The sequence below is a fragment of the Siphateles boraxobius genome, unplaced genomic scaffold (genome assembly GCF_051911475.1).
Source record: "Siphateles boraxobius isolate OS27281-9 unplaced genomic scaffold, OSU_SipBor_1 32, whole genome shotgun sequence".
Taxonomy (NCBI): Eukaryota; Metazoa; Chordata; class Actinopteri; order Cypriniformes; family Leuciscidae; genus Siphateles; species Siphateles boraxobius.
Window position 1 is genome coordinate 5,340,024 of NW_027508942.1, and position 19,977 is coordinate 5,360,000.

Here is a 19,977-nt window from a genome sequence, read left to right on the forward strand (position 1 = left end):
ACTCATCAATTAAATATTTACCATCGTATATTCTGTATAATTGGACATTTTTAAATAAACGCTGACAAAAAAACTACACAAGTTTTAGAGCTGGAAGATATGATGATATATATAATTTATATTAATATATATATATATATATATATATATATATATATATATATATATATAGGATTTAGACCTATATTTATTTAAAGCGTTCACAAGCAAATTTGCTTTATGTATTTCCCCGGCATCGAAATCAGGCTCATATAAATGTCAGGAAACATGATTCCTGCTGCATGTCAATATCCATGATCACTGGATCTTTTTGTACGTTGTAAGGAACAACCTACCAAACGTTGAATCCACATGTACCAGATGTGGCCCCGATCTGGCCCGACACTATGTTGCTGTCTGGGTTTTATCTGTTATATGTAGTGAGGGGGAAAAAAAACAGATGGCTTATTTTTGTGTTGTGTTGATCTGATGGTTTAGTCTGATGGTTGTGTGTTCAAAAGGATGAGGTTTTTAACTCACATTGACCTGTCATAACCTGCTTGTTGTCCAGCGCTGTGAATGCTGCTGTCTGTGGGCGCATGTGACATGCATAAACTAACCAGAACTACCCATCTGTCTGTGGAGAGACTCATGACCTCTAACCGAACAACCTTTCTGCATCAGCAATAACATGCTCTCTAAACATCTTGAGTCTTGAGCTGTTGTTTTTGATTGATGGATAAGGATTATTATTGGTAACACTTTACAACATGGTTCCATTTTTTCAACATTAGTGAATTACATTAGTTAACATGAATACGTTTAAAGCATTTATTAATCATAGCTAGCGTTAATTTCACCATTTTCTAATAATTACTAAAATTAAAGTTGTATCAGTTCATATTGAACATGAGTAGGCATGCTGTTTACATGTGCGTTGGCAGCATTTTTTCATACAAATACTTGGTATTGTATGGTCTCTAAAACAAATATGATCGTTGTGTTCTGCTAGTTGAAACCTTTTCAATGATATATGACAAAAGTCTATTTTTTTAACATCACATTTTCATTTAAAACGTCCCCCTGTGGTGGAAATCAAGCTTTTAATATTGTTTATTGTTAGGGTTAGCCTAAATAGCCCAAGGTATTTTACTCAACTTTAATAAAACCATTGCAGAACTATTTTCTGGACACTCTAGGTCAATAATCATAAAAAGTAATTTCTAAACGATTCCAGAACTTCACGAAATTAGGTGAGCACATGCGATATATGATTGTAAACAAGCATGCAAACTTTTATGGAGATCAGACCATAGGTGGCGCCATAGCTGTTATAAAGGTTTCTAAAACAGTATTTCCATGATGGTAAATGACCTGAAATTGTAGAAAATGTCTTTTTCATCTCTAATTTAGGTGTATTATCGTACAATTGCACTTAAAGCGCTTGAACCTCGTTTTTTGTAACTATAACTAACGAGTAATACATTTTTTTTTACATGGTTTATTAATCTTTGTTAATATTGGATAATGCATTAACTAACATTAACTAATGGAACCTTATTGTAAAGTGTTGCCCAATTTTTCTTTATATGAAAATGCACTCACAGTTTTTCATTAAGCGTAACAATAGAAATGTTTAGTCACCGTGGAAATTTTCTAATATTTCCAGGTTTTTGATAACCTTGGGAAGTGGGAACCCAGATAACATCTTTAGTAAAGAGATCCTGGGAACATTTAAAAGCATTTTCCCAAAACCAATTATGTGTTTTTACTTCAAAAGTGACACTATGAGCCTAGACGGAAAATAAAACATGAGAACATTATCAGCACATTCAAAAACAATTATTCTCCTGCTGTTGCATTTTACAACGACCATTTAAAGTGAAATAACTGAATAACGATCAGGTTTATCATCTCATTTCGTTCCAGTGTAAAGTGTGATGGATTAATGTCTTTTTTCTTGCATGTTCTTCGACCTGATGAAGATGATGAACCAGCTGCTCCAATGTAAGAACACAATTTATGAACATGCATTTATTAACACTCGTTATGATGCACAAAGCATGTATTGATTGTGAACCGTACACATCTGTCATCCAGAAAAACAAACTCTACGAACAACCACAAAGAGAAAAACGTACGACAGCGGAACACCAACTGAGCCGACGGACCAACGTAGAAAAGGTTTACGCATTACAATTCATTCTGAGTTACAAACCAGCATGCAAATGTTCCCTTTAGTTGATTAAATCCCTTCTTGTTTCCAGATGACCAACTGCATATCCTGACCATACGGAGGAGAGGAGAAGCTCCTGGCGATTTTCAGCGACGCACAACCTTCCTCACGTGGTGAAGAAAACAACAATAATGACAGCATTACACTGGCACAAACGAACAATAAAGACTGTCTTAAGTTTGCCTTATTCAGGCTCATGATCTGTGTGAATGTGGACGCTGACTGAATCATGGAGTTGATGATGATTTTACTATATGTGCTGTTAACGTTGCATTTCTTTCTTTCATCATGCCCTCCTGCTGCACTAATTCTTTTTCATATCTACATGTTGTCTCGAATGCATGCAATAACATAATCTAATAAAATTCAGATATCGTTTTTCTATTGTTACTTTAAATGGCGTTGCATCCAAATGAATAACCTATGTGTGTGTGTGCGCGCGCGCGTGTGTGTGTGTGCGAGCGCGTGTGTGTTTTTAAAGAAATTTAAATGGATAAAAAAGTAAGGAATCATCGAGATCTTTGTACAGTTTATCATCCAATACTAAAAGGAGGTGTTTTGTCTTAAACTAGAATGCAAGAACCTTTGTGAGTGGCAGAACAGTATTTAATCTTAAAAAAGCTGATATTGTATTAAAAGAAATGGATACATGTATACATTTATTTTCTAGAGTTATTTAGACGTCTTGTATATGTGGTGCTGTAAGTGTTCAAATATTACGATAGCATCTGTAAAAAGAAAAATAATATATCTTTTTTTTTAAATGTGGTTTCTTTTTAGAGAAAAGATGATTCTTGTACAGCATGGCTATAATCCTATGCAATATGTATTCATATAGACCTACTGACAATTGTAAGGTGGGGTGGGTTTGTTTAATTTCTGAGAATAAAAAAGCTTTAACGGGACAGTGAGATAAGGGTGCTTCGCATTTTGAAATGCACTGCTGTAGTTGCATGACAACTGATCAATACAGTTTGTGTCACCATAACAATGGACCAACATACAAGGGAGGAAGTGGGTGGAGCTAAAGCCATTACAAACTATGTGAAACCAATTGTTTCCTTTTTCAGAATAAAGATTCCAAAAATACTCCTGTGTTAATGTGCAGTCTGTAAAGCTTTTCTCACTTAGCAACAGTAACCGATGGGGGCGGAGCTAATCAAAGGCGTAACTGGATTTTGAGCAGTAATCGGGTAGTATTATTTATATAGTATTACTTTTGAATTGGCTTTAATATATATATATATATATATATATATATATATATATATGTGTGTGTGTGTTTTCATTATAATATTATTTGTAATAATTTTGCTATGTGCTTTCGCCATTTTTATTAGTTTTGATTTTGAGCTGTTATTTTAGTATTGTTTATATACTATTATAGTATTTAACATAATTTTAAATCATCTTTATTTTTTTATTTTAGTTCAAGGTTTAGTAATTATATGTGCCTTTGTCATTTTTACTGGTTTTGATTTTGAGCTGTTATTTTTGCATTATTTATATACTATTATAGTATTTAATATAGTTTTGAATTATCTTTAATTACATACACACACACATACATACAATTTTAGTTTTAGTAGTTTTACCATATGCCTTTGCCATTGTCTCCTTTTGATTTTGAGCAGTGTTTTTTGTATTAATGTTTTGAATAAGCTTTAATTTTTATATATTTTCCTTTCATTTTAATTTGAGTAATTTTGTTGTGCTTTTATAATTTTTATCAGTGTTTTTTATACTTCTATTTTTTTTTATATCTCAGCTTTAGTCTTAGTAATTTTAGTACAACTTATTTTACTTCAGCTAGATGCCAAGGTATCATTTCTATTATTTTTTACAATCTGATATGTATATTTTATTTAATTTAACGAATTGATTTTAAATAGTTTTAGTTAACAGGCTCTGCTCTACCTCATTCTTGCATTAGGTCCTTTAGCTTCTTCTCGACTTCCTCAACGAAAGCAGGAAAACCAGCATCCAGCAGACACAGGCGCAGTAATGCCTCCAGGCCTCCAGAGGGCAGCGTGTTCTGATGATAAGCCATCGGCAGGGTCAGCTCACACTCGCCCAGGAAGAACTGAAGAGGAAGAGATTATAATGCATGAAAAAGTCAGTGTGCACTTCACGGATGACATCTCAGAGGTCAAATTAGAATATCACTGACAACAGCATCTAATTCAGCGAGTCAACACCAGATACAGGCTTTCAGTGTAATCATGGTACCTGAGAAAGGTGTTTGATTGACAGCGCTCCCATGGCAACGAGAGGGGCCTCCCGTGGTGCATCTTCAGGGGCCTGAGGTGGAAACAGAAATAGATTCATTCATTATAGTCTCAGGACTCACACGGAGGGCCTCACCAGCCGATCAATACTCTCATTACTAATTTAATATCCTCATCCCTTAGAATATTTCTCATCCCTGCCGCGGGGAGACAACGTGACTAACCATATTTTACAAAGAGAATTCCCTTTGTGCTTGTGTTCACTTGTGTTCACTATCTTTAGAGCCTCAAGTCTGTGTGTTTACATTTCAGATTCACAAATAAGCAGTTCTGCTGAGGGTGGGATTATTTCACCCTTGTCGCCCATTTAAATATAATTATGTGGCAACAGCTCCACCTAGTGATAAATTCCAAATTAACATTCATTATTTGTTTTAATTTACTTAAATCAAAACTGACACAAATGTATTTAAGTAAAGGTCTAATTGTCTGGTCTAATTATGCACACTTAATTGGTGCATTATATATTAAAGATAAACAATCTCATCATTCTGTCCTACATTATTTCCTGCTAAATGTTCTGTTGTAGATCACAATACATGCATTAATTGTGTTGTCATTTTACCTGTTTATCGCTTGATATAAATATTATGTACAGTAAGTCCAGATAGATAGTAGCTCTAGTAGTACATACCATTATTTCCCCATAGTTTTCCCTTTAATATTAACAAACTTTAAATGGATGGATGGATGAAAAAAGGATGGATGGATGTGTGGATGGATGGATGGATGGATGGATGGATGGGTTTTGGGTGGATGTGTGTGTGGATGGATGGAAGGATGGATGAATAGAAGGATGGATGGATGGGTTTTGGATGAATGGACGTGTGGATGGATGGATGAGTGGATGATGTGTGGATGGATGGATGATGTGTGGATGATGTGTGGATGGATGGATGGATGGATGATGTGTGGATGGATAGATGGATGGATGATGAGTGGATGATGTGTGGATGGATGATGTGTGTGTGGATGGATGGATGAGTGGATGATGTGTGGATGGATAGATGGATGGATGGATGATGTGTGGATGATGTGTGGATGGATAGATGGATGGATGATGAGTGGATGATGTGTGGATGGATAGATGGATGGATGGATGATGTGTGGATGATGTGTGGAAGGATGATGTGTGTGTGGATGGATGGATGGATGGAAGGATGGATGAATAGAAGGATGGATGGATGGGTTTTGGATGAATGGACGTGTGGATGGATGGATGGATGGATGATGTGTGGATGGATGGATGATGTGTGGATAGATGGATGGATGGATGATGTGTGGATGGATAGATGGATGGATGATGAGTGGATGATGTGTGGATGGATGATGTGTGTGTGGATGGATGGATGAGTGGATGATGTGTGGATGGATAGATGGATGGATGGATGATGTGTGGATGATGTGTGGATGGATAGATGGATGGATGATGAGTGGATGATGTGTGGATGGATAGATGGATGGATGGATGATGTGTGGATGATGTGTGGAAGGATGATGTGTGTGTGGATGGATGGATGGATGGATGGATGGATGGATGAATGAATAGAAGGATGGATGGATGGGTTTTGGATGAATGGACGTGTGGATGGATGAATGGATGATGGATGAATAGAAAGATGGATGGGTTATGGGTGAATGGACATGTGGATGGATGGATGGATGTGTGTGTGGATTGATAGAAGGATAGATTTATGGATGACGGATGAATAGAAGAATGGATGGGTTTTGGGTGAATAGACTTGTGGATGGATGGATGGATGGATGAATAGATGAATGGATGTGTGTGGATGGATGTGTGGGTGTTGGGTGGATGGATAATGTATGGATTGATGTGTGTGGATGGATGTGTGTGGGTTTTGGGTGGATGGATAATGTATGGATGGATGTGTGTGTCTGGATGGATGGATGTGTGTGGATGGATGGATGGATGGATGGATTGGTTTTGGGTGAATGGACGTGTGGATGGATAGATGGATGATGGATGGATGAATAGATGGATGGATGTGTGGGGGGATGGATGGGTTTTGGGTGGATGTGTGAGTGGATGGATGGAAGGATGGATGGATGAATAGAAGGATGGATGGATGGGTTTTGGATGAGTGGACGTGTGGATGGATAGATGGATGATGTGTGGATGGATGATGTTTGGATGGATGATGTGTGGATAGATGGATGATGTGAGAATGGATGATGTGTGGATGGATGGATGATGTGTGGATGACGTGTATCAGGATGAGTATGTCTGACCTGCTGCTGTGGTGTAGATGTTCCCGGCTCCTCACGATTGGCTGCTGCAGATGCAGGATTGATCAGATGCTCCTGCACAGGAACATAATCCTGCAGTTTCTCCACAGCTTTACCACAGAAATCTGCAGCTTCAGCTCGACTAGTGCCCTCAAACTGCAGTCTGAGCAAACGGCTCTCCCCCTTACACACACACACACACACACACACACACACACACACACACACACACACACACACACATCTCTCAGACCTCGGTTGCATAAACGGTTAAGACTGGTCTTACTACTTAGTCATCACGTTTTTTTCTTTAAAACCATTCATAAGTGTTTAAAGTCAGTTTTATAAAAACGTAGACTGGTTTAATCTGATACTAGAAAGTAAGACTGATGACGCTAGTGGTCATACTAGTAATTAAGACACAGTCTTAACATTTGGGCTATGTTTATGCAACTGGCCCCTGATTTTTAAATCAACCAGGTAAAATGCTGTTCTTATATTAGAAGGAAATATATTTCCTCTTATAAATTCATATTCATTTTTTTTACAGGCAATATGGAACCAGGAACATCAACATTCATTCTAGCTCTACAACTACTACTATTACTATTGCTTCTAATAACAGTTCTACTAAAGTGTGTGTAGGAGAAGTTTTACAGGGACACTTTCACCTAATTTCTTGTAAAACTATGGCCTGGTTTCAGTGCCAATGGAAAATAAGAAATCCATGTAACATTCAGCATAAAACAAACACAATTCCAGATTAAAAAGGAACAGTTAATGGTGCAAACAACCATTTATGCATTGCATTTCCACCTATAGGATGCAATGCTCTTTGTAACAATAATGCAACTTCAGTAGGGACTTGTTTGTTTTCAAGGTAAGCATCAGTATTCATGCACTATGGGTTTGTTTTGTTGGAGAATAGATCATTATCTTAATTAACAATGCACAGAGTCTGTCTTTGAGCTGTAAGCTGAAGGTCACTCAGAAGCAGATATTTTTTTTAATTTGCATATTAAAATTGTTTATTGCTTTCAAGGACAAAGAGGCGGAGCCTGCCTTCAGGACAACACGCACATATCAAGTCCTGTCGAGTTTCTGCGGAAAGTTCATCCAAAACAAGTAAATGTGAGAAATCACAGTGTTGCTTCTCACCTTTAAAGTAATGTTGAACAGCAGACTGTCTGATTTATGCTGGATCTTCAGGAAGCTCTGAGCATTCAGCAAAGAAAAACCCTCCTACAAAAAAGAAAACAGGACCACACATCATCATTATCCAGCAGAGACTCGTTTAATAGGATTATATCAGGCTGAAAACACATCATATAAGCAGAGCAGCCTCCTCCAGTGTTTCTAATGTCAATGTAAACACTGTAAACACAATGATCAGTTAACATACTGTAGTTAACAACTAACATTTTATGTTCTGGAGAAAATATGATTTTTTTTACTAATGCAAAAGTTGCAACAACAATGCAAGGATGTTGTGTGGGTGGATGCCCCTATAATTAAAAAATATTTTCTCTATTGAGACATTGAGTGCAAGGTATTTTTGCTGTTACACAAGCATGTCAGAAGAGGGCTCTACTAACAACCTCAATGCCACGACTGCCATGTTCACCGGCACACAGGCAGTGTGTAACCAGGAACCACATTCATTCTAGCTCTACAACTACTACTATTACGATCGCTTCTACTAACGTGTGTGAAGTTTTACAGGGACACTTTCACCTCATTTCTTGTAAAACTATGGCCTGGTTTCACAGATAGGGCTTAGTTTAAGCCAGGATTAGGCTTTAGTTAAATTAGTATCTTTTATAAATGTGCCTTAGAAAAAAAAAAAAAGTGTGAATCTTGAGACAAAACACTGGCACTGACATATTTCAAGATAAGTAGCTTTCCGTTAAGACAGCTCAAACATGCATTTCAAGCTTAAACCTTCAGTTTGTGAAACCGGGCATAGAACTTAAATTATTTTCTTTGAGTTATCATCATGATACATGAGGTAGAAAGTGCAGTGACTAAATAAATGGCTTCTAAATAATCTAATTAAAGGATAATCGCTCCTAAAAACCTGCAACAACCGTTAAGTTAAATTTGAATGTAAAAAAAAAATGTTCCTCAATGCAAAGATGCCTAAAGATAAAATAAGAGTAAATTATTATCTTGTGTGCAAGTAAAGAACAATTAGATTATGTATGTAAAAAACTTTACTGATTTTAAGAAAGAAATTTGATGGAAATAGTAGGGCTTTATCGCATTTGGAAACTACTTTGCAAACTTGCTGGCTGCATATCGTAAAAAAAAGTGGTGTTCAGATTATAGACGCATATCCGAGACTGAACGCCGGTTCCTGCTCTCAGAATCACCTAAAGCTTTGCTCTGGATGAGCGCGCTGCCTCGCTTGGCTCTGTTGTTCTGCATAAAAGCTTGAAATGTGGCTCTTTCTCCAAATGCACCATGAGGAGCCAGAGACTATTGTGTCCACGAGTCCAAGATCGAGGCTTATTGTTGGGAGATATCCGAAGCACTCAGCCTGGCAATCCCTAAGGGACAGCGACAGGCCTGGCGGGACGGGAAGGGGATTATGCTGTTCTTTTAGAAAGAAGGGAAATACGGTCAAGCTCTTATGATGGGCTCAGTGGAACCTGCGCTATCCTGACCTGCACTTACAGCCTGATGGGAAGAAGAGTGTCGACGGCTTAGAGAGAACCATTTCATAAACAGCCAACAAGCCCCTAAAAATACATTTTAATTGGTCACTGGACAGATACTGTGTGTTTTTGCCTAATCTTACCAAGAGTTCCTGGCCTTGAGATACTAGCAGATGACCAGAGCCCAGAATATTCAGCTCCAGCTGGCCGGCACTTTCACTGGACTCGAAAATCTGAAAGAAACAACAATTATAAAAGTGTTTTTGAGACCTTAATATAACAAGAGATTTAGGGGGGACTCAATTTGAGAAGGTAAGCAACAACCCAGAACATCTAGCATCCTCTTAACAATGCCTTAGAAATCACCCACAGGCCAAAGCACATAGAAACCATTCAAAACACCAAGCACCCACTTAACATCGCCCTGGAAACCATCCAAAACACCCAGCACCCACTTAAGAATGCCCTAGAAATCACCCAAATCACATAGAAACCATCCAAAACACCCAGCACCCACTTAACAATGCCCTAGAAATCACCCAAATCACATAGAAACAATTCAGAACACCCAGCATCCACTTAACAACGCCCTAGAAACAATCCAAAACACCCAGCATCCACTTAACAATGCCTTAGAAACCATCCAAACCCCTAGCATCCACTTAACAACGCCCTAGCAACCACCCAGCATCAATTAACAACGCCCTAGAAATAGAGCAACACACCAAACATCACTGACAACAATTTAATGTAGCAGTGGACAACTACACGAGCAAGCACCTTCAATGTCTTTAAACAAATCTATTTTAGAATAACTGTTTATAGTAGTACTAGTAGCGCTGTATTGTTATTGTGCTTAAATTTGTTCTCTTAACTAAAATCTTTTTTCAACAACTAATGGTTAAAAACTACGTTTGCATTTTTCCCAATCTGAGGTTTTTAAATGAATTATAAAATAAACATATTTCATCTTCCGTTGAGAAACAGAGCGTTGAAAGTTGAAAAGGGCGCGACTTTTCTCACACGTGACACGTCTCACCTTCCACGCGCAGTTACTTCCTGAGGACTTGGATTTTTGCTTTTCTTTGGGCAGAAATCGACCATAGCGTCGCAGTTTCCAAACAGTTTTGGAAATGGTCGTGTCTTTCGAATGCTCTTTGGGTGAAGGATCACTTTCCATGACTGCGTTTACTATTCTTTCTCGAAATTGAAGCGAGTAAAACTGATAGGCGGAGGAAGGGGCGATTGACAGTTATATTTCAAAAAAGCGTACTAGCATACTAACACGGGTAATGCGCATGCGTCACGATCCCTACTACATATTTTCAAAATCGCGAGTTAGTTATAAAAAAAAAAAAAAAATATATATATATATATATATATATATATATATTTGTGTAATATTTATATTTAGTTTTATAATGTTAGTTATGCAGTTAATAATTCGTTAAAATTTGACACATTTTTGAAAACAGGTAACTTTAGCCTATACATTTTTTTTTAACAAGTCATGGTTTAATTTGTATAAATCTAGGCCTACTGTTCAAACTGTATATTTTATCCCCTTACACTAACCCTAAATACACACTTACACACACACATACATGTTTAGCCTTATCCTTTACTTCTCCTTTACAAACTGTTCTCTCCTCTTACACTAACCCAACCCCTAAACCTACCCAACACACACACACACACACACACACACACACACACACACACACACACACACACACACACACACACACACACACACACACTAACCCGACATCTAAACCTCACACACACACCAACCCAACCCCTAAACCTACCCAACACACACTCACACACACACACACACACACACACACACACACACTAACCCGACCCATAAACCTACCCATCACACACACACACACACACACACACACACACACACACACACACACACACACACACACACACACACACACACACACACACACACACACACACTAACCCGACATCTAAACCTCACACACACACCAACCCAACCCCTAAACCTACCCAACACACACTCACACACACACACGCACACAACCTGACCCATAAACCTACCCATCACACACACACACACACACACTAACCCGACCCCTAAACCTCTCACACAAACACACACCAACCCAACCCCTAAACCCACCCATCAGACAAAACTTTCTGCATTTTTTTTTTTTTTACTTTAATTATTTTTTTTAATACCAGATTTACAAATGAGGACGTCCCTAAAGGGAGGGTTTTGGTCAGGGTTTGGTCATTTCTACAAATTTGTCCCAAATAGTTCTACAAATAGTTCTACAAATAGTTCTACAAATAGTTCTCTCACACACACACACACACACACACACACTCTCTCTCTCTCTCTCTCTCTCTCTCTCTCTCTCTCTCTCTCTCTCTCTCTCTCTCTCTCTCTCACACACACACACACACACACACACACACTCAAATAAAAATAATAATCAGACAATGTAATTTGCATTGGTAAAGCCACCCTAAATGTAAAGTTAGTGTGTAAAATATCCCGTGAGATGCGAAGAGCGCCTGTATCGTGAGTTATTTCTCCAGTGTCGGGCACCTGACACTGAGTGGGTGGGCTGAGCTCTCGCTTCTATGGCAACCCGACAGATCAGCATCACCATATTCAGGGATCAGAGGACTCGGGACTCGGAGATGATGCCCGGCTGATCATGTGGGTTACCGGGATCTCGGGTGTTTGCTTGTGAATGTGATTGACAGTTGACGGGGATCCTGAGGGTCCGTGACCTCCGCGTGCGCTCCTCACACGTGATTCAATCCTCAGATTTCACGTGCGCACAGCAACACACTCAGTGCCTTGAAGCCGGAGACCTGGATCTGGCGAATTTGGGAAGCCTAATGGCAGGTGACAGGTGACCCTTCAGACTATTCGGGATCTGTTGCAAAGGGGTTTATGTAGCAAACCGGATTAATTTGCCATTGAATTGTTCGCGCATTCGCTTCAATGTCATAATGGACAGGTTGCATTCGTCCATGCGTAAAAGGCTGTATAGTTTGCCACAGCACATCGGGCAGAAAGCGTCTATAATGGGTGATGCTGAAGACACTGATAAAGACACCCGGAGGAAGAGCATCCGGATGAAACCCATGCCGTCCGCGGAGAGTAAAAACGCGGAGTCCGTGATCATGGAGACGGACATCGGGAGACCCGTGAAGACCAGCTCCAACGGGGATTGCAGGAGGTTTCGAGGTAGTCTTTCGTCAATCACTAGTAGGCACGTCCAAGACTCGGATTTAGCGGAGGAAAGGCTTCTGATCACGGAGACTGAAGTCACCCCGAGCGAGGAGAGCCCACCGGGAGCCGCGGAGCCCGGAGCGCAAGGCGGAGACGGAGAAGATTCCTCCGGTACGAGTCAACAGCATCACGGACTCCCGGAGCATCAGCAGCCTGGCTTTATAAAGCTGGAGGGCATCGAGGAGATCCTCCCGGACGACGAGAGGTATTATCAAGCGGGCTTCATGCACAGGCAGTTCGGCGCGATGTTGCAGCCCGGGGTCAACAAGTTTTCCCTGAGGATGTTTGGGAGCGAGAAGGCGGTGGAACGGGAGCAGGAACGGGTCAAATCCGCGGGATTCTGGATTATTCACCCTTACAGTGATTTCAGGTAACCGGTTCTATGACCCAAAATACTGCTCACTTTACATGTGGATCAATCATGCATGGGGAAAATAATGGAATTATTAAGTAAAATAGCATATCAAATAGAGTATGTGAAATACACGGTACCTTAATAATGTTAAACCTGTGTTGTTAAAGAGGAAGAAAAAATTAAGGGCTTTAAAGAGAAAAGGATGATTGATGCACTTTTGTCATGATTAATATTTTCAAGTGTCTAAAATAGGGCTGTCAAATCGATTAATCGCATCTGAGATAAAAGTTTTTGTTTATATAAAATGTATATATATATATATATATATATAATATTTATATGTGTATATAGGCCTATGTGTGTATATACACACTCTAAAAAATACTGGGTTGTTTTAACCCAATTTTGGGTAAAATATGGACAAACTCAAACATTGGGTTAAAAATGTAATAAAAAAATGTAACCCAATGGCTGGGTTTGTCCATATTTGACCCAAATTTGGGTGAAAACAGCCCAGCATTTGAACATATAATTATAATATAATACATGTGCAAATATATTTACACACATATTATATAAACAAAAACTTTTATCTCAGATGTGATTAATCGTGATGAATCGAGTTGACAGCACTATCTAACTATGAAGGTGCATAAACTATATTTTGATATTTATTTATATTTATGTATATATTTTTAATAGTTATAGTTATATTTGCGCTATATGCATCTTGAACTACGATATCATGATGCATATTTGATTTCATAAAATCAAATGCTGCATGCATTAGGCCAAAAAAAAAGTCAAAAACATTTCAGTTTTGTTTATATTTCTTCTTCTTCTTCATCCAAATGTGTTTTTACAGCCATTTTGCGAAGTACCAAGCCAAAGCTCTCCCAGCTGACAGCAGAAGTGCATTAGCTGCTTGAATTTTATATGAAATCCAGACACTCTCTCTTTATTCATTAAGATGTGTCCTTGGGGATGACATTGACTCTATATAGATTTGATATGTTCAGCCTGTTAATAACACACACCGGTTTGCCTCAGGCTTCATTTGTGATGATATGAGTGAACACAGAAACAGATTCACGCTGTAGTCATGATGACACCCTTCAGAAAAAGCAAACATTAGTCATTTCAGGCAGACAAATAATTATTATACCGTCTGTTTAGCTATTCACAAGCTGTTGAAATGGGCTAAATGCATGTTCACAAAGCGCTGTCTGGCTCGGATGTCTGTGATTGGGTTGTATTTACACACTGTTTTCATTCATGAATGTGAATAAGGAGTGCAGGAACAGCAAACCCAACCCCTCAGGAGACACGACTTCTGTTTGCCTTGTTTACCTATTGATCCCGAGAAGATGCTTTTATTCTGCTCGACGTTATGAGATCGCAGCGTTGTTCCTGGAGGATATTAAAGGCAGTGTGGGAATACACTGATGTAATATTGAGGTTGATACATGTCCGTGTGTGTGTGTATGTGTGTGTGTGTCGGTGATGAGAGAGGAAGTTTATTCTTTTATTGTGATCAGCTCTTTGTTTTATGATTGAAAGTTGTGCATGAGACGTTGCATTTTGGTATAATCTAAGATGTTTTAAAGGAATACATCCCCACAAAATGAAAGTTTAGTCAATATTTACTTTCCATTATGCTTTTTTCTTCTTCTTCTTTTAAGAAGGCAAGGCAAGTTTATTTAGCACATTTCATACACTATGGTAATTCAAAGTGCTTCACACCAGAAAGGAATTAAAATAATCACAAAAGAAAACTAAGGAACAGTTATAAAAGAAATGAAAAGAGCATAAAGATAATACATAGTTAAACTTCTCATCTGGCAAAACAGAAGAACATCTCAGCTTATTAAATAATATAATATTATTATCTATATATTATCTAATATTATAATATTATATAGATAATATTCCTCCTCATTTGTTTGCTTTAGTCACATATTAGAATAACTAGCACTGTTTTGGTGTCAATGACCTCAAAGCGCCGTTTTTGAATCTTAAATGAGATTGTGAATGAGATTTCAGAGCTTCGGTGGATCTTCCACAGGAATAACAGCATGAGAGCATATTTTAATTTGTGGCTGAACTATTCCTTTAACAACCCTCTACACACACATTGGCAATAGAATCGCCATTGGCTAGTACATTATTTGGGTTACTCGCCAGACTGATATACTATAGCCTATATAAGTCCCCCAAATCAGCTTATCATTGTAAAATGGCACAGTTTTTTAAATATTTAAATGTACAGTCTTAAAATAAGTCAATCAAGAATCATATTATGGAATTATGATAATCAAGCAATGATAGAACTTTAGTTATTAGAACTAAAACTTGATAATCATGCATGCATATTTGTCATTTTAACTGAATTTAGGACTGGTGGTGGTGCTTAAGATATTGTTGGTCATTCAGTGTTTCTGTAAAAAAAATAGATAATAGTAATTGATAAAAGTAATGATTATTAAAAGATAATAATTCTACTAATAATAGTGATGACAATATACAACACGTGAGCTGCTGGGTTCATGAATGTAAATCACGCTGTCAGCGTTCCCTCGAACTGATTTGCTGAAATTAAAACAGGGATGGTCGTCAGCCAATGAGATTTAGCCGTTTGCGCATAAGCTCCGCCCACTCCCGGAGAAACCGGCATATCATCTGCTTGTTCTTAAAAGCTGAATTATTTCCAAATGAACTCCGGTATTTTTACAGTAAAATACAAACAAAAATATTGTTTACATGTAGTCGCGTCGAACATTCAGCGAGTGAAAATAGATATATGTTAAACTCATATTTGGCATCTAACACACACACACTGGCGAGTAAAACCTTAAGAATTTATTAGCCAATAATAGCTAATGATAGACATTATTTAGTTGCCCAGATGCGAGTGATTTAGCCTACCCGCATTGTAGAGGGTTGTTTAAGCACAATGGACATTATGATCTTTCTTAGCCAATACCGGTGTTCTCCACATTGTTGCTGTAGCACAGATAATAGGTTTGTCGCTTCTCTCCCTCTGAACACAATAGCCTGAGTTTACAGGCCTGAATACACCTCTGTAATTACCACAGCAAGGTCACACATCACCACAGCATTGTTACGCAAGATAAAGGCCACACTGTATTCTTCAGGCTTGATATTTCACTGACCCGTATTCATTCTGTAGCTCTGTTGCTAAATCTAATGAGCTGTTTTACTACCTTTTAAGTCAGCATCCTCTTAGAAGAGACTTTTGGAAGCAATTCTGTGTGACATGATGATGTGTTTAATATTTAAAGTCAGCATGAAGCGGAAGTTGTGTCGTATAGAGTGAAACGCATCTGGAAGAAGAACAAATGTGGGCGTGGCTTGATTTATTCCATGTGAAATTGATTGGATGATTGTGGTTTGCTATTGGTGGATCTCATGTGATTGACAGGTTGCCCCGCCCACATCATCAGAGAAGAGATTCTGCTGCAGTTATTCTGATTCAAGATTACCAGGAACATGAATTTAATAAAATATAAATGTGCACCGATAAATCATTTAAAATAAACACTGCCATATTCCATTAAAAAAAGATTTTGATTTCATGCTGACTGTAATATAGTTTATTTATTTAGTTTATTTATTGATTTCATGCACACTGGTGATTCAAAGCAGCTTGACACGAAAATCATTAAAATTATATATAAATATATGATATATATATATATATATATATATATGATATGATGTTGAAATTATATAGTGCTTTTTACTATACAGATTGTTCCAAAGCAGATTTACAGAGATAACTGGAAAATAATGCTATATAGTTTGTTTCTGCTGTACAGCAGATCTAGAAGACAATAGCATCATAGTCCAGCTTAAGTAAATTCAGTGATGGTTCATTTCTGTTGTAAAAAAAAAACTTATTAATTTAGTTCATTTATATATACAGCCGCTCTGGAGAAAACAGTGATGTCATCGTCCAGCTCAGTTCAGTTCTCATATAAAGTTGTCGATGCAGGAGATCAATATTATTGTTGAATATTAAATGTCCCCAACTAAGCAAGCCAAAGACAACAGTAGCAAAAATATAAACAGATATTAGAAGAAAATAATTACATTTAGTAGCAAATCAAATATATTTTCAAGCAATTTCCCACATGCAAGAATCACCACTTGTTGAACTACTACACAATTATAGTCACTCTTTCTCCATCTAAATGTTTTTTTTTACTGAACTTGTCACAGTGCATTCTGGGATTGCCTTATCCGTGAACAGTATGTGTGGTGATACCTTGCAATTTTATCAAACCAGTGTAAGAATTGAAATTGAAACGCCAAGGTAATGGGTTCGAATCCCAGGGAAAGCAAGAACTGATAAGAATGTAAATGTGAACCTTGAAATGCAATGTAAGTCGCTTTGGATAAAAGTGTCGGCCAAATGCATAAATGAAAATGTCAAATAAAGTTAGATTGTACGCGAGATATTGCAAGCGTAAGGGAAACGGGAAGGAAATGCATGATGTCTTCGGCTGGAAAGAGGCAGAGTTACAGTGAAAGGAAAGTCGAAATAAACACAGTTCTGAGCGCAGAAGAATTGGTCTGACTCCTCTATCCATTGGCCACATCACATACAGAAAATAGCCAGGAACACACGCATAATACTTTTTTTTTTTAGGCATGGATTCCTTTTTCCACGGATTCCACTTTTTTTTTTAGGCACGGATTCCTCAAGGCCCACAAATCCGAGTATTACACCAGCAATATGTTGTTGCTTACATTTTAGACAGCCTTCGTTTGGCCACTTTCGTCACCTACAAATACTTACTATGTATAGTAGGCAGCTCATAGGTTTTGGAACAAAGCTTATATAGTCTCTCTATAACGTCAGCTCATTCCTTACACAAAATCCTCTTCTGTTTAGCGTGTCATCCACCATATATTTATCTTGTCATGCTCTTACCCATTACAGTACAGATTTGCCCCGCTGGCCTCCGTAGGAAAAGGCTTCGATGAAAGACAAATAAAAGAAGTTTAGCATCAGAGGTGGCTTATGTCTGCTGTTGCGTAATGGCCATGTAATTAGTGTTATAAGGTACAGTATGCATAAAAAACAACCCCTGTTGTAGCTGCATTTAAACCCCGGTGACTCTGTGATTATGGAACCTGCAATTAAAATCCTCCATGTCTCCATCCATCCGTATGCACAGATTTATCCGTATCACTGTAATTCAGTCGTTCGATTGATGCCTTCACCCCTTCTACAGGTCACACGCTACAGATTCAGTAATCAGCGCGGATCAAACGCTCACCGGTGCTAATGAGATCCACTTCTGCACACTTCATAAAAGACAGTGACCGCAGTTTTTAAAAGGTCAAGCAGTGGTGCATCTAAAGGCAAGCTCAATCGACACAGCGTTTGGCTGGATTTTGCTGTCGCCGAGAGATTTACGAGATCTACGAGGAATAAAAACAGATGCTAGTTTAGAATGAGCAGGTTAGCGACGTGATCTGAGACGTTGCAATATTTTCAAACCTGTTTGATACGGCATGTGGATGTTGTAGTGTGCGCAATGACATTTTGCATTGGTCGAACTAATCCAGCCAATCACAGTACAGATCTAAAAATCTCATGATCACTTCCGTAAAATTCTCGAGAGCACAAGCATGTCTGGGTCTTGTTTATTTATTTATTTCAATTATGAGGGTAAATAAAAATTGCATTGAAGAAAATTATGCAAAAACATTATTTACATTTAAATTGTATTTATTTTACATTATTTAAAAGTATTATAGGTTGTTCTGATGTCAACTTTATGCTGATTTGAATATAAAAAATAACTGAATTAGTTTTTTTTATGTAATACAGTAAAAATATTGTATCATGTTAATATGAATCAAATGAGAGATACCATTGACAATAATGAGGATAACCTCAAACACACTACAATAATGAGTTTCGTTTTCTTTTTTTAGGAAACAGTGCTTCATTTTCATGAAAATAATGTCTTGCGGTTATAAAATTGCTTAATTTTCTTTATGCAAAATGTGATTTATTATCCTTATTTTGTGGTGAAATGTGACATGGACATGTTTTGTGATTTTTTTATCCTCACCTGTTTGATAGAGCAATGCAAAGTTAAAATGACACTTGGCAATGCTGTGTGTCGGGGGGGTTCACGTTAATATTCATTTCAATAGCAGTAATGTTGTGTAATTACCTGCAGTTCCACAAAATAATTATAGGTTAAGTGCATGTTGCTCATTAGTATTTCTCCACGCTCACTAATGGCTTTACGCTGTAACACACACTGTAATGCGTGGCTGTGGGTTGCACAGGCCACATCTGCAGTATTGGACATGTTATTTGCTGGTGTTGTTGGCAGAACAGAATGATGTCATGACAGATCGGACAAAGCTTAAATGCTTTTATACTGTGATTTAAAACACAGGAAGTTCCATAATGGAGATCAGAGGAAGGAAGGTAGAGCTTGTGTGATATTGAGACGTTGCTGAAGGCAATCGCTTGTCGCTTCAGGCATATTGTATAATCTGATTTGTGCAGGACAAGAAAGACTGAGTGCATGTTTTCAGAAAGCAAAAAAGTATTAAAAAGGGACCATGATTAAATCAATAATCTCATTTCCAACTATAAAAGTATTTTCTTATCTTGTGTTTGTTTTATCCAGCCTTTGTAATGGGGAGGAACGGCTCAGTTAATGGGGAACGCAAAATATTTGTGAGAAAACGTAAAAGTATAATTTTCCCTCCCTTTTCATATTTTTTTCCATGACCATGTCCCTTTAGGGGCTCTGTAAAAAAATAACAAATAAAACAAAATAAGTAGAAATATTACTATTGTAATATTTCACAGTACAATAAAAAAGTATTTTAGAAATATTTAATATATTTTTAGCACTTCAATTTTAAAATTA

At 37.7% G+C, this 19,977-nt stretch overlaps 3 protein-coding genes across 4 annotated transcripts in view; 2 read left to right on the forward strand and 1 right to left on the reverse strand.

Annotated features, from left to right (window-relative positions):
- The window catches only part of nptnb (neuroplastin b), a 63,498-nt gene extending 60,194 nt beyond the window's left edge, over window positions 1-3,304 (forward strand). Inside the window, exons 10-11 of the mRNA XM_077194689.1 lie at window positions 2,080-2,163; window positions 2,247-3,304. Of these exons, the coding sequence (XP_077050804.1) occupies window positions 2,080-2,163; window positions 2,247-2,332 (170 nt within the window). The 3' untranslated portion in view covers window positions 2,333-3,304. The remainder of the gene's footprint in view (window positions 1-2,079; window positions 2,164-2,246) is intronic.
- On the reverse strand, window positions 1,999-10,682 carry rec114 (REC114 meiotic recombination protein). Of its 2 annotated transcripts, none has more exons than XM_077194704.1 (7): window positions 10,447-10,682; window positions 9,551-9,640; window positions 7,909-7,992; window positions 6,754-6,933; window positions 4,445-4,516; window positions 4,133-4,298; window positions 1,999-2,316 (listed from the first exon to the last, which is right to left on the reverse strand). In XM_077194704.1, the coding sequence occupies exons 1-6, from the start codon at window positions 10,585-10,587 to the stop codon at window positions 4,134-4,136; spliced, it is 732 nt and encodes a 243-aa protein (XP_077050819.1). In that variant the 5' UTR covers window positions 10,588-10,682; the 3' UTR covers window positions 1,999-2,316; window position 4,133. The 2 variants fall into 2 exon arrangements, with proteins under 2 accessions (XP_077050819.1, XP_077050820.1); XM_077194705.1 differs by having other exon boundaries at window positions 1,999-2,320.
- Window positions 10,683-11,749: 1,067 nt separating this feature from the next.
- hcn4 (hyperpolarization activated cyclic nucleotide-gated potassium channel 4) overlaps window positions 11,750-19,977 on the forward strand; it is a 123,380-nt gene continuing 115,152 nt past the window's right edge. Inside the window, exon 1 of the mRNA XM_077194643.1 lies at window positions 11,750-13,063. Coding sequence (XP_077050758.1) covers window positions 12,411-13,063 — 653 coding nt within the window. The 5' untranslated portion in view covers window positions 11,750-12,410. The remainder of the gene's footprint in view (window positions 13,064-19,977) is intronic.